Source organism: Acartia tonsa, chromosome 9 (genome assembly GCF_053477335.1).
Source record: "Acartia tonsa isolate MP-2025a chromosome 9, ASM5347733v1, whole genome shotgun sequence".
NCBI lineage: Eukaryota > Metazoa > Arthropoda > Copepoda > Calanoida > Acartiidae > Acartia > Acartia tonsa.
This window is the reverse complement of record NC_137268.1, coordinates 34,161,379-34,175,453: the sequence shown is the minus strand read 5'-3', so window position 1 is coordinate 34,175,453 and position 14,075 is coordinate 34,161,379. Positions and strand designations below refer to the sequence as shown.

Here is a 14,075-nt window from a genome sequence, read left to right as displayed (position 1 = left end):
TCGGTCACATGACTTCAGGCTATTGGCTAATCTAGATTGATTAGTGTAACACGCGGGTTTTTACACCAGTTTTTATCTGACCACGCTCGAATATACATCTCAATTATATAGTGTTGCTGCTTTATAAAATGGCAAAGAAATTGCTAACGCAGGATGCCTTAGCTCAAGTAAGGTCATTTTTACAAAATGACATAAAGGATGCCATCAGTCAAGCTGTAACCGAGAGCGTACAAGCATACGAGAAACTTCAAAAGGTGAGCAGCGACACTCTTAGTAAAACTTTTTTATCTGAGATTCGTAGTTTGCGTGATTCAATTGAAACTTTAAATGTTAAACACCGCGACGAAATGAATGAACTTCGTACGTTAATGGAAGGTGGTGAACTTTCATCGGAACAGCAAATTGCTGTACGAGTGGTGTCATTAACAAAAAACTTTGAGAACTTTGTCGTTAATGCAAACGCGCGTGAAAAATGCCAATCCACACTCAATGATTATGTCTTGTCCCAACTTGCTCACAGGGAGCACAGGGACAGACTGTGGAGCATTCGTGTTAATAATGTCCAGTGCCCATGGCTTGATAAAACGCCGACAAGTCGCGAGGTTTTTGACATTGTCATCAGGCCTGTCTTGGTCGAACAGGACCCCGACGCAAACATCAATTACTCTAATACCATAGAGTATTCTCATCCCCTAAGCCAGAGGGTTAAAGGCCCCAGAAATTATATCTTCAGGTTTTACTCTCGCCATATGCTTTTTCAGTTCATGCTCAACAAGAAGAAGCATTTACAACTGTTGGACAAGAAGGCTCGCGACAAGACAGGTTGGACCAGCGCCGCTGCAGTATCCTTCGACGGTAAGAGTTTTCTTAAGTGTGCCCACGATCTTGCGGACACAAATAGAAGCTTGATGACCTACCTACACAGCGCAGGAATCGCGTCTAGGACTAAACTGTCGGGCACCAGCGTCGCCTTCCAACCAAAAGATGGCCCCCCTAAGTGGATAAAAGTGCAGAATCCTATGGCTCGAAGCCACATCGGGCTGATTTCCCCACTGCCTCCCCTACAGGAAATATTAAGCACTGATAATTTGATTGTAAAATTCATGCGTGAAAATGGCCAATCTAATCGTAACCTTTTCTTTCAAGGTTTCGAAACAGAGATAAAGAGCCTACTGCAGGACCTGAAGGACAACAAGCTGCGTGGAGCCCAGACAGAGCAGGACCATGAGGATCAACATTCTCCAAATCATAGTGTCACTGTTGATGCTATCTCCACAGCCGAATTTCCTGCCATTGAGAATACTGGTGCCGCAATTCCCGCCAAGACAGGCTCGGCCCCAGGTACTACACCAGGCTCTACAACCACAGGTACTAACGCAACATCATCCTCAGTATCGACAAGGTCAGCAGCTGCCAAACCATGAACAATGCCACGAGCATTCCTCTATGGATATCGGGTCAAAATTAAGCCTTGAAAAGGTTATCGTCATATTAATAGTGTACATTTTGTACAAATTTCACTTTAATTGATCAATTACTAGGTACTATTAGGTACACATCAATATCAAAGCTCAAACTTATTACGCTTAGCCGTTTTTATAACTATCATTATTATTATAATCTGTATAATCTGTCAATAATCGTAAAATAATCAAATTCAATGAATTAGACTGATTAATGATAATTGTGTGTAAACATATATTGGTAATTGGTAATTAGTAATTAGCAAATTAATTTTGAAATTAACTTTATTTACTGAATTATTCTTACTGATTTTCTTACTGATTTTTTTTACTGAATTTATCAAATCATTATACTCGTTGGATGCGGGTAGGGGGGGGGGGGGAAATAGTAGAGATTTTTTACCATGTTTATTATATATGTTATTATTTTAGTGGAACACCTGCCGATAACTTCTGCCTGCATAGCTGAACCGGAAGCAGAACCTGCATCTCCAGATCCATGGCCTCCAGACACATCCTTAGACAGCTGGTTCTAGCCAGGTAGATGATATTTTGTGTCTAAATGAAAATGTGAACTATGACATCACTAGCATTCTCTATGACGATACGTTTAGAGAATACTCGAGCGACTATAACATTAAGTGTGACTATATAGATATAGATTCTCTTTTTAATAAATTTAAAAATACAAATGAGCAACTTTTTAAAATTTTTTCAATTAATATTCAAAGTCTCAATAGTAAAATCCAACAGTTAAGAAATCTAATTGAAACGGCCTCTCTGGAGGGAGTTGGTCCATCGGTCATCGCCGTCCAGGAGACCTGGTTGTCACAGGACTCGAACACAGATAGTTTAAGTTTAATAAATTACAACTTTATCTCCACCCCCCCACCAGAAGGGAGGGGCGGGGGAGTAGGGCTGTTTATTCATAGCAAATATCAAACAAAAGTTTTATTTCCAAATTTTTTTGTGCCACATATTTTTGAAACTATGTGTGTTAAAGTCACATTAGGGAGCTTTAAGGCATTGATAGTTAACGTTTATAGACCTCCACACAGAAACCCCGAGGACCTTGAATCATTTTTTAACATACTTGGTGACTTTTTAGATGTGATTGATGATAGCAACCTCCCTGTATTCATTGTGGGAGACTACAACTTAAATCTCTTCACGACTTATGACGTCTTGGGTCCTGCATCTCGTTTTTTTAATTTAATGGTAAGTAATGGGTATCTATCCTTAACGTTAAGAGCAACCAGAGTACATAATTTCTCGTACTCATTGATTGATTCAATTTTTTGCAAGGATTTCCTGGACAATTTTGTTGACTCACATGTAATTGTCACTGACCTATCAGACCATTTTGTATTGTCTAGTTCCTTTTCACATATCATTCCAAAACCCCCAAAAAAACCACAATATTTTGAAAAAAGATTTTTGGAAGAAGCAAATATTGATAACCTCAATTATGAACTATCAATACAAAATTGGGATGAGGTCTTAAGCACAGAGGATGTTGATTTAGCCTATGCGAAATTTTTTTCAATTTTCTTTAATCTTTACAACTCATGTTGTCCCAAAGACAAAATTCGCAATAATCGCAGGACCATGCCGCAGTCGCCATGGATGTCTAATCACCTTCTGCTGTGCAATAGATTTAGGGACAAGTTGTATAGGAAATCCTTGAGTTACCCAACAGAAGAAAATAAGGATAGGTACTCAACTTACCGTAATAATTACCAGAGAGCTTGCAGGGAGAGAAAGAGAATATACTATCAATCTGAGCTTGAAAAAGCGGGCAAAGATGGCCGCAAAGTATGGCAAGTATTAAGGGAGGTAATGGGTAAATCCAAGTATTCAAGTGATCTTGAATACCTGGAAATTAATGGAGCAAAAATTGAGAACAAAAAGGAAATAGCCAACGCCTTTAATTCCCACTTTGCAAAATTGGGTGAGAACCTTACCCCTGAAATTCCTCAAACATCAAAAGATTTTAGGGATTATTTACCCCCCCCCATTAATGATAGTATATTCATTCCTCCCCTGGATGAACTCCAGGTATTTAACATAATAACGAGCTGCAGGCCCAAGACGGCCAAGGACGTGAACGATGTAAGTTGTAAACTCTTAATTCAATGTGCCGCTAACCTGGTGCGGCCATTGACGCACATATATAATCTTAGTTTTTCACAAGGAATTTTTCCCTCAGGGATGAAAGTGAGCAAGAATGTAGTCGTTTATAAATCAGGGCCGTTGACCAGCTTAGATAGCTGGAGGGGTGTTTCTATCATCAACACATTCTCGAAGCCACTCGAGAAGATCATGTACAAATCACTATATGAATTTTCAGATGAAAGATCCTTTTTCTCCACGCGACAGTTCGGATTCCGTCCGGGCCTCTCCACGGCACATAATGTTCTTGATCTTGTCAATCGTATCACGGCGGCACTTTCCGAAAAGAAAGTGTGCGCCGGGATATTAATTGATATCAAGAAGTGTTTCGATCTTGTGGATCGAAACATCTTGTTGAAAAAACTCGAGCATTATGGCTGCCGTGGAGTGGTCCTGAGGTGGTTCGAAAGCTACTTTGAAGGACGGTCACAACAGGTTGCGTTTGGGGGAGAATTTTCTGATGTACTATCTATCCTTATCGGTGTTCTCCAGGGAAGTACACTCAGTGTACTTCTCTTTCTTATCGTAGTTAATGATCTAGATTCTGCCACTAGAGACGCATTGCTGTCTCTTTTTGCAGATGACACATTTTGTCTTTTAACAGCTGACAACATTAGGGATCTGTTTATTAAGATTGAAAATACTCTTCCTCAAATTACTGAATGGTACAACAGTAATAAACTTATTATAAATAGCAAAAAAACCAAGGTTATTTTGTTTCAATCGCCAAGGCAAAATTTCACGGAAGAGGAAAAAAATCTTATAAAACAGTTTCCAGTTTTTATCAATTCTAACCATGAAGGAGAGAACCTTCCAGAAAAAATCCAGAAACTAGATCATATAACTTTTTCAAATAGTAACCCTGGAGAACAAGCCGCAAGGCACCTGGGTATTCAAATCGATGAGAAATTGTCTTTCAAAGTCCATTTTAATTTAATGCACAAAAGAATTTTAAAAATCGTATACTCATTACGTCAAATGCGTCATATACTTGACTCGCAACATCTTAAATTGCTCTATTTTGCCTACATAAAGTCTGTTCTCAACTATTGTTTAATTGTATTCACTGCTGTTCCAAACACCTTATTGGAGCCAATCTTAAAGCTCCAAAAGGAGTGCTGCCGCTTAATAGCAAAAAAACCACGCCGTTTTCCATCAAATATTTTATTTAAACAATTGGAAATTTTACCAATCAGGAAACAAATGGAATACGAAGTGTTTTTATTTATGTATAAATATAAAAACAATATGCAGCCAAGAGTTTTTGATGGTGTCTGGAACACACGTGATACAATTCACGATTATGAAACCAGATTTAGAAATAATTTCATAGTAGATCAAGCCAATAGAAATTTTATATTCAATTCACCATTACATTTTTTCCCAAGACTTTGGAACACATTACCTGAAAATTTAAAAACAATACCTACATTCCTGGAGTTCAAACGGAAAGCTTTTTACTTTGTATTAAACTCAATATAATGGTTTCATTCTTTATTTTTCATTCTTTATTTTTCAGTCTTAATCTTCTTACATTTTTATCCTTATTTTTAACTTATCAATAGTTTATTTTTACACTTTATGCAGGCAACAATATATCATAACATCATACTCATACTCATAATCACCAGAGCAATTTAAGTTGGATTCAAGTATCCTTCTTTTTTGATTTTTTGATTTTTTGGAATCTTTATCCCTATCATATTTAAAATGAGTATACGATTAAAAGGTTTTTTTTTGTACATTTCTCAAATATTTCACGCATCGGTTAGACATACTTAATTATAGCATCGGATCATTCTGTCCTAAAATTCAACCAAAATTTTGATGCCTTCAAGCAATGTTTTTTCTCTTTCCTTCTTTTCATTCATTGGGGTTGTACATGGTCGTCTCAGGGACTAAGGGATTCATTGGAAATTTAGCAAGGGTTGAAACTTAGTTCAAGAACGTCGGAGTTTTTTGTAAACGGCCGGGAAACGTTAAATACAAATTAGCTACCTAGGACTTAATACACATAGAAATTCTTCTTTAATCTTAACTTTTCAAATTCAAATTTAATTTCGATTCAATTTTCAACTTAATTTTATTTTTCAATTTTATTTTTCAATTAATTTATCTAATTTATTTTAGACTACCTTGTCCCGGTCTGTACAACCAGGAGCTCCTGGAAGGCGTACATTGTGTCCTTCGAGTCAGACCTAAATACCTACATCCCCGTCGTCGAGTTGTCGTTCAAAATAGAGTTCTTACTAGATGTTAACCCCTGCAATTAAATTAAATTCATTCAACAAATTTTTTACATTACAGTTTTTTATCAATTTTTTTAGCAACTCCTTTCCAATATTTTCTTTTCAACATTTTTTTTTTCAACATGTTTCTTTATAACAATATTTAAATTTAAATTTACAATTTTTCTTTCTTTTCAACTTACTTTTACGGGGGAGCGCATCTAGAAACCTGTTGAGATTCTCACAAAATTTATTAAATTTTATTAAATTCTAAACAAATTCCTATTTTTTAATCAAAATTCCTTTTTTTCGTAATCTTATAGTTCTTTCCTTCTAAATTTTCTTAAATTTTCTTTGGTCACACGAAATGTCTATATGTCATGATTAGGTTGGTTCATATTTACATGTTGGGCACAGGATCCATCTATCTGTCTAATCGCTAGCCGGTCAACTCGTTGACCGGTCACGTACTAACATTGCTGTATAGGTTGACATATGGAAGTTATGGAGAAGGGGTTGCAGGCAAAGCTGATGTGAAGGCGAGCTCGTAGATGTTAAAGCGGTGGAACCACGAGCGGATAACTTTCTGATCCGCATTTATATGGCGGTCACCGGCCGGCGAAAGTGGTACCGACACCAACCACAGTCCAGCCCGAAGTAGGCTCAGCCGCACCTGGCCCGCCAAGAGAAATCACCTAGTTTATCAAATTCCGCAATTATGTTTACCAGTAACAATAAAAACATATAATTATTATCGTTATATTATGAAATATTTACATGTAATTTCAATATAATAATTAATTGTCTATGTGATTTACTCATAACAGGATTGAAGAGTTATTGAATAAAAGTTCTTATATATATATATATATATATGTCTAGCATCGTATTATATCCAGTTTTCTACGAATATAGAAATGTACAATCATAAGATTAAAACCAGCTTTTTTAGCCGGTGCCTCCGGCACCTCGGGGCTAAAAAAACTAGTTTTAATCTTATAATTGTACATCTTATATCCGCGGAAAGCCATTTATAATACGATACGAGAAATAACTATTATAGAATGATAGGTCTAAGGTGATTTCAACTATACAGAGAACAACAAAATGTTCCTTTTTTGTAAAACACAATTTTTATAGATTAATGATTTTTGGATGTTAATTTTAAACTTTTTCGTTAAAAAAGTGATATGAAACCCAGCCAAATATTACAGGGAATATAATTTTCCAACCCCCTCTTTCCGTAGAAGTGTGTATGTATAAGTATTTGTATTAGGGGATATAGGGACTTCAAAATTAGTCAAGAATTTTTTTTTATATGTATATTTGTTATATTTTTCTAGTTTAGAGTAATCATGTTTCAATTTAATTTGGACCTTAAACTTATTATAATAACTATTAATATCAAAATAAACAAGTTTTATACTATTTTAGTCATTTTGTTCATAACTTACTTTCACTGAGAGATTAAAATTCGGTAGGGGACTAATTCAGGATCCGATTTAGTACAGTAACCATCTTGTATTTTATTAATACATTATTTTCTTCGCCTCTAGCCTCTATAGGAGTGTGGACAAGATATTTATAAACCTACCCCGAGAGGAATTTATTCGGACAAGCCATTTCTGAGATCTTAAACTTCAGAAAAACCTTAATCCTTTATATTGAAGTATTTAGAAAAAGTCTAATTTAGTAAAACGTTTAAAAGAGGTTTCTCAAAATAAATACTTTAACCCATTAGTGCTGAGCGCCACTTTTATGGGCCGATCGAGCTGAAAGTTTCAGGGAAGCTTTATAATGGTCAAAACGGAATTCGTATTTTTTTGTTTTGCTCTAGTGGCGTGCACAGGAAAGTTGCAAAAAAACCCGGTTCGGCTTGGCCATAAATACCAACCAGGCATTATTACCCGTTTTTGGTGCTTTCCCCCGGCGTTAAAACCCGGTTTTCCTGTAAAAAACCGGTTATTTTGACCAAAAATTGAAAAATGAAATTTTTGAACGCCAAAAGTGAGATGAACACTTTTTAGAACTTTGATACGATCCGTAATTGAAAACTACACAACCTCATGTAATCTATAGAGCTACAAGTATAATACGAAGCGATTTATTTCAAATTTAGTGTTTAGCCGGCGATTTCGGGTAAAAAAACCCTGTTTTGTTGTTGTTGTCAAAAAAGATCTATTAGTGAAACCGGGTAATAAAAATTTCAGACTCCAAATGGAAATGCCGAACCGGGCTTATATAGGGCGTAAAAAAATCATATAAAAAATAATAATTTAAATAAAACGAATTCACAAATAGATGTACTTGTCAATAAACTTTAGATTTAATGAAAAAAATCAGCGACTTTACTATAAAAACAAAAAAGTTAGATGGGGTATTTTGAATTTTCATGATTTTCAAACTTTGTTGATCTATACCAGCAAACGGAAGTAAGCAAAACTACCTGCTCCAGGGGGAAATGAAAGCCAGGGTAGTAGAGGGGGGATTCATACTGAGAATGATGCAATTATCAAGCCGAAAACCGTTTTTTTTTACATTTTCTGGAACCGGGTTTTAAAACCCGGTTCGGCACTAATGGGTTAATTAACCTGTTAGAATTTGTATTTTAATAGTTTTTTGACTGACGTACATTTTCAGAGTACTGAGTCTCTGTCGATCACCTGACGAATAATAAAGTATCAGGATCTGTGAATGTCTGTCTGTGTGTCTGTAGAGAAGGATCTCACCGATATGTTTCTCCTTTACAGGGTAGCCTAAAATATGTCCTGCGAAGTTTTATTTTACAATCTATTTTAGGAAGGGTACCACAACTAGGAAAAATTGACTGCCCCAGAAAAAAAAGTTTTCATAAATTTTTTTTTAAAACTAAAATTGAAAGTTGGGCGATGTCGACTTCTCTACCCCTCCCCCCTCCTTGAAGGGCCTCTAGAGGCCTGAAGGGGACGTAACAGCTAGTTAATATGGAATAAACTATTTACCTATCCCTATATTACTGATTTACACCCCTTCACAATATAAAGAAGAAGGATGTCTGTACTCTGTGTTACTAAGCAAAATAACAACATTTATTCATGTGGAGTGAGGGGGGAGGGAAAGCCATGTAAGACGCAAAATATTTTTTTTTTTGTGAAGGGCGGGGTTGACAAAGAGTTAAAGACTTGTTTTTCTCGTATTCATTCGAATCCGGTGGATAGGAATCGGTTCTCATCCATACGAAAAACTATGTCTAGCATCGTATTATATCCAGCTATCTACGAATATAAAATGTACAATCATAAGTTAAAAACCTGGTTTTAATCTTTTAATTGTACATTCTATATCCGCGGAAAGCTGTTTATATTACGATGCGAGAAATAACTATTCAAGCTATGTTTTCCTTTTTTATATCATACATTTTTAAAAATGGTAAATATTAAAATCTATAAATCACCCCATACTCTTGCTTTAATTATATTTTCAAATAAACTTATTTCTAGTGCTTGCGGGTGTGCTCTTACACTGCGGGGCCCTATCCCTATGGAGCACTATTACTTAACAAAACCCAACCAAGCATCATGTTAAAATATTTTGTTAAAATCATCAGAAAATTCAAAAGTAAAAAATCTATGATAATGTTGATTTTAAGATAGTCTTGACATTAAATAATATGCTATACAATTGCCACACCTTAAAAAATTATAAAAAAAATACTTCTATGGATGGATGAAGGGTGTATGTAGTTGTTGTTATTATAGAGAGGGAAGTTTTTTCAGGTATAAAGGAAAAAGACATTCATATGTGGTTTTATTTCTTTTTATTTTACTTCACAAACTATTGTGGATAGCCCTGACACCAAACGTCCCCTCCCCCTTATTTTCAGAGTTCATGCAAATCTCACTTCCTGCCACTATCTAACAATTTAAGGCCTTTTCCCAACGAAGTAATAACCTAAGGGGCTGTTCTAATATTAATTTATTAATTTCCCTAGTCACCAAAGTTTTATAATAGCGTTTTTTTATTCGTTGGCTTTACAACTTTGGGGGCTTTTAGTGAATTACGATTGGTTGGATCATTAAGTTAAGTGTCTAAACGTATCAACCATTAATTATAATCTACATTTTATTTTTATCAATTTTATTTTTATTTGATTTATCGGTCATTGTCTTATCACTTCAGAGCCCTGAGTTTTAATTGAGTATATAACGTATTTACATAACCCCCATGTCCCTGAAAGTTAACCCTGAACATGGCCCCACAGTATTAAGCAGTCACCCAGCACCCTCAATAATATCCCCCTACTACACAGCACAGCTAACATATAACAGGGAGGAAGAAGGTATTATAATGTAAATTACACTGGTACCCAAAGTTTTATGACCGCTTTTATTGTTGTCTTAAAGACTTTAGGTGCTTTTATTTAAATTTTGATTTTAAACTAGAAGTGTAATCAGTTTCACCCTAAAAGGGTTATTTTTGTTTATTCCCATAGTGAATGTATTGAGAATGATTATCCATTGTCTTATCCCTTAAAATTCCTGACCAACATGAAGAAGAACCACCAACTAGGGACACTTGAACAGCTTCTATAGAGCTAACCTAGACTAATATCCCCTTTTTTAACACATTTTGGGGGGGTAGTATTTTTATCAGATTTATTTTTTCTCGGGGTGTAAGTTCCCCCCACCCCCTGCCCATAATATCTATAAATTAAGAAGCTTCACTTTAACGAAGAACTACATCGGTTCCGTTTTTAGCGATATCATTCGCCATAGACAGACAAACATCCTGTTACTTTTAAAGAGTGTATAAATTGTTTCTCAAGTTAAAATTTAAATTAAATACATTGTAAAATAGCAGCTGCGCCCCTAGCTATCAACTAGAGGCAATGTATTGAAAGGGAAAGGGGTAGAACCATAGCTTAGAACCATCTAGAGAGTCTTAAAGAATCTTAATATAGAATAGCCTAAAACCACCATAGAGCTTTTTTTCAGCTTCCCTAGTATGCATGAAAAATTCATTTCAGTGGTCAGTGAGATCTTATTCTTAACAGACAAACAAAAAACTTGGTAAATTATAAAAGAGAATTTTCTAGCTATACATGGTCTGCAACAGCTTCTAAGGATGCTTTTTTCTCCCCTTACTTTCAAAATATGTATTTGGATTTTTTAAATATGGGTTCCTTTAAGCATTTCAGTATCAAAGTAGTAAGCTTTTTTTGTCTGTAGCGAAGGATCTCGCTAATCGCTGAACCGGTATGGTCCTTCTTTACAGCGAAGCTACTTATAGGTCTTGGGATGGTTTTAGGCTATTCTATTTTATAAAAAAACTGGGTAAGTATGGTTTAAGGCTATTTTTCTGCCCTTCCATATTCCCTCGAATATATAGCCCCTAGATGCTAGGGGCGCAGACGCTAGTTTTAGTATATTGTAATGATAAACAGTGATGACAACATCCATAAGTAACGAAGCACCAGAAACATGAATGAACAAAGGTAAAATTGAGATACAGAGAGCAGATGTTTAGTGGTTATAACAGGATTAAAATGTCGAAGCCATCATAAGTCATTTGCGGCATGACCGACAAAACAACAGATCAAGTTGAACACAGTAATAGTGTCTGTCTGATTATGACGTAACAAAAAAATTAGCAAATGAGAGGCCGTTATTGACCAATGGTAAAATTTATAGTGGCCTCTCATTGGCTAATTTTTTTTGTTACGTCATAATCAGTCAGACACTATTACTGTGTTCGTTCAAGTTAGTTATATAATTGATGCTGATGACATATGGAATGTTCATATAAATATCAGCCATCTATCTTAAAAAGAAGCCGAGGAAATCATACCTACATGTTTTAAAATTAATTTTGTAATTTTAAACCCACGCCTTTTCATTAAAAAATGCAAGGGGAGAAAAAAATAACAGGTGCTAGGGGTCCACACCCCCCCCCCCCTCAGTTAAACTTGGAAGTTATGTATTGACAAAAATATTAATTGTTTTATAAACAATCAGTTAAATTCAATGGTCGTGGCTGACATTAAATTTTCGAATTTCCAGAGAGAGAGGGGACTATGTTCTGTTTATTACACTAGTCCCCCAAGTTTTTAAAGTTAAGCATTCTTATTCGTTGGCTTAACAACTTAGTGAATTTTAATTGGTTGTTTAAGAATATAAGTGTTCAAACGTTTCAACCACTAATTATAATCCACAAAAGGGACAATTACTTGTATATCATCATTGGGGATGTACATCAATTTATTGGCCCTTCAGATCCCAGTCGAATTTCTTTAAATTTTTTGTCGACATTGTATAAATCTGACAAAAAGCCTTACTTTCAAAATTTAAGACAAGTTCTCTAATTCGTTAGCTTAAGATTTTCGGTACTTTTGTTAAATCTTGATTGGTTAGTTCAAACTAGCAGTTTCCAAACAAGAAAATTAATGTATAAATTGCTTATTTTCTATCATAAGGAACATACATCAATTCATCGTCCATTGTCTTATCCACAAAGATCCTAGCCTTAATTAATGGTTATCTAATGTTGATCTAATACTAGCACCTAAGATTAACAGGGTAGAGCCATCTAAAAATGCATTTAATGTCATTTTAGAACTATGTAAGGAGGGGGAAATTTAATCAGTTGCTGGGGAATTTACTTTTTTTTAACACTCGCACAATGTGTTCTAGTAATCCTGTTCTCCAGTTAGCTGATTGCATGTGAATTTTTCATACATATATACATTGTCAAATTTTTTTATATTATCTAGTGTAAAAACTCAAAACGTCTTATTCGAGAAATTAAACACAATCTTTGTTATTTTGATTTTCGAGCAGCTATACTTTTTGATTAATTTTAATATATCTTATGGTTTCCGAGATAGGATAGGGAGGGGGTTTTAAAAAGCCCTAACCCCTACCATTTCATCCGGAATAAGGTTTTTAAACAGCATCCTCCCTTGAATAGGATTTAAAAGTTTTCTAATAAATATTGGTGAAATGAAATAAAAAACTAGGTGTTTCCCTAAAAGTGCATATTGAGCAGTGAAAACCCATCCCCTTTTTTAAAAATTAATTGAAAATAAGGGGCAGGGTTTCCATATGCCTATCCTAATCCCTGTGGGAAGCCTTATCCAATAAAACATAAGCTAACCTAATCCAAAGGAAGCAGCTAAAAAAATGGACAAATGATTCAACGCCCCGAAATTCTTACCCCGGGGGTAAAATTTGCTTGCGGGGGGTAATTAAAAAACTTACCCCCGGGGTAAAATTTTTGGAGGATGTAATTTAAAAATGTAAAAAGATACCTATCTAATAATGAAATACTATTAAATATTTAGCAGTAAAAATAGGCGAAAAAGGCGCCAAAATTTTTTTGTTAAGAATTATTGTTTTTTTTTTTTTGGGGGGGGGGGTTTCCCCCCAAAATTGTTTGATAATCACTTTTATGACGTCACATGTCTCTTTTTAGAGACTTTCTCCATTTACAAATATTGGAACATTTGTCCACTTTTTTGAAGCACTACAAGCTGCTTCGATCTAAAGTTATAAAGAAGCATAACATAACTCAAATAAAGGGTGTGCAAAAAAATGTGGACTTTTTAAAAATTGAAATTAGGTGGCTTGTGTTAATAGTAGAAAAATGTTATGCATATCGTTAGAACCGCTATGAACTCTATTTTTTGGAAATATAAGAATGAATCAGGTGCTATATATAGTTTGGGAGCTACGTGTTAAAATGTCCCAACTGACGTAAAACTTGACTTGCGAGTAAATTTTAAAATATAACTAAAAATTAGAGAAGATATTTTGCAAAAATTGATGCGTACATTTTTAAATTTCCAATTGCACGGGTTGTGTTAATAGTAGAAAAATGTTACGCATACTGTTAGAACCGCTATGAACTGTTTTTTTAGGAAATATAAGAACGGTTCCTGTGCTACATATAATCTAGGAGCTAGGGGGTAAAATGTCCCAAAATTTACAGTCAAATTTTAAGTTAGTTGGGACATTTTAACGTATAGCTCCTAAACTATACCTAGCAGAGGAATCATTCTTATATTTCCAAAAAATAGTCTTCTTAGCAGTTCTAACGATATGCATAACATTTTTCTACTATTAACATAAGCCGCGCAATTTCAATTAAAAAAAAGTCCGCATTTTTTTGCACACCCTTTGTATTAAAATTAGAGGATTTTTAGCTTAAAAAGGCACTTTAATATAAATTGCAAAAA

At 34.9% G+C, this 14,075-nt stretch overlaps 1 protein-coding gene across 1 annotated transcript; it reads left to right on the top strand.

Moving 5' to 3' along the window:
- The first annotated feature begins 731 nt into the window (after positions 1-731).
- Positions 732-1,484, top strand: LOC145327845 (uncharacterized). Its single transcript, XM_080171387.1, has 2 exons — positions 732-855; positions 1,147-1,484. The coding sequence occupies exons 1-2, from the start codon at positions 750-752 to the stop codon at positions 1,422-1,424; spliced, it is 384 nt and encodes a 127-aa protein (XP_080027513.1). The 5' UTR covers positions 732-749; the 3' UTR covers positions 1,425-1,484.
- The last annotated feature ends 12,591 nt before the right edge of the window (positions 1,485-14,075 follow it).

What these genes read in the sequence shown, in the direction of transcription:
- LOC145327845 (XM_080171387.1), top strand. Translation starts at nt 750, where the DNA reads ATGCTTTTTCAGTTCATGCTCAACAAGAAGAAGCATTTACAACTGTTG. An exon ending in CGCTGCAGTATCCTTCGACG is followed by an intron (nt 856 to 1,146) that starts GTAAGAGTTTTC and finishes TTTTCTTTCAAG; the next exon opens with GTTTCGAAACAGAGATAAAG.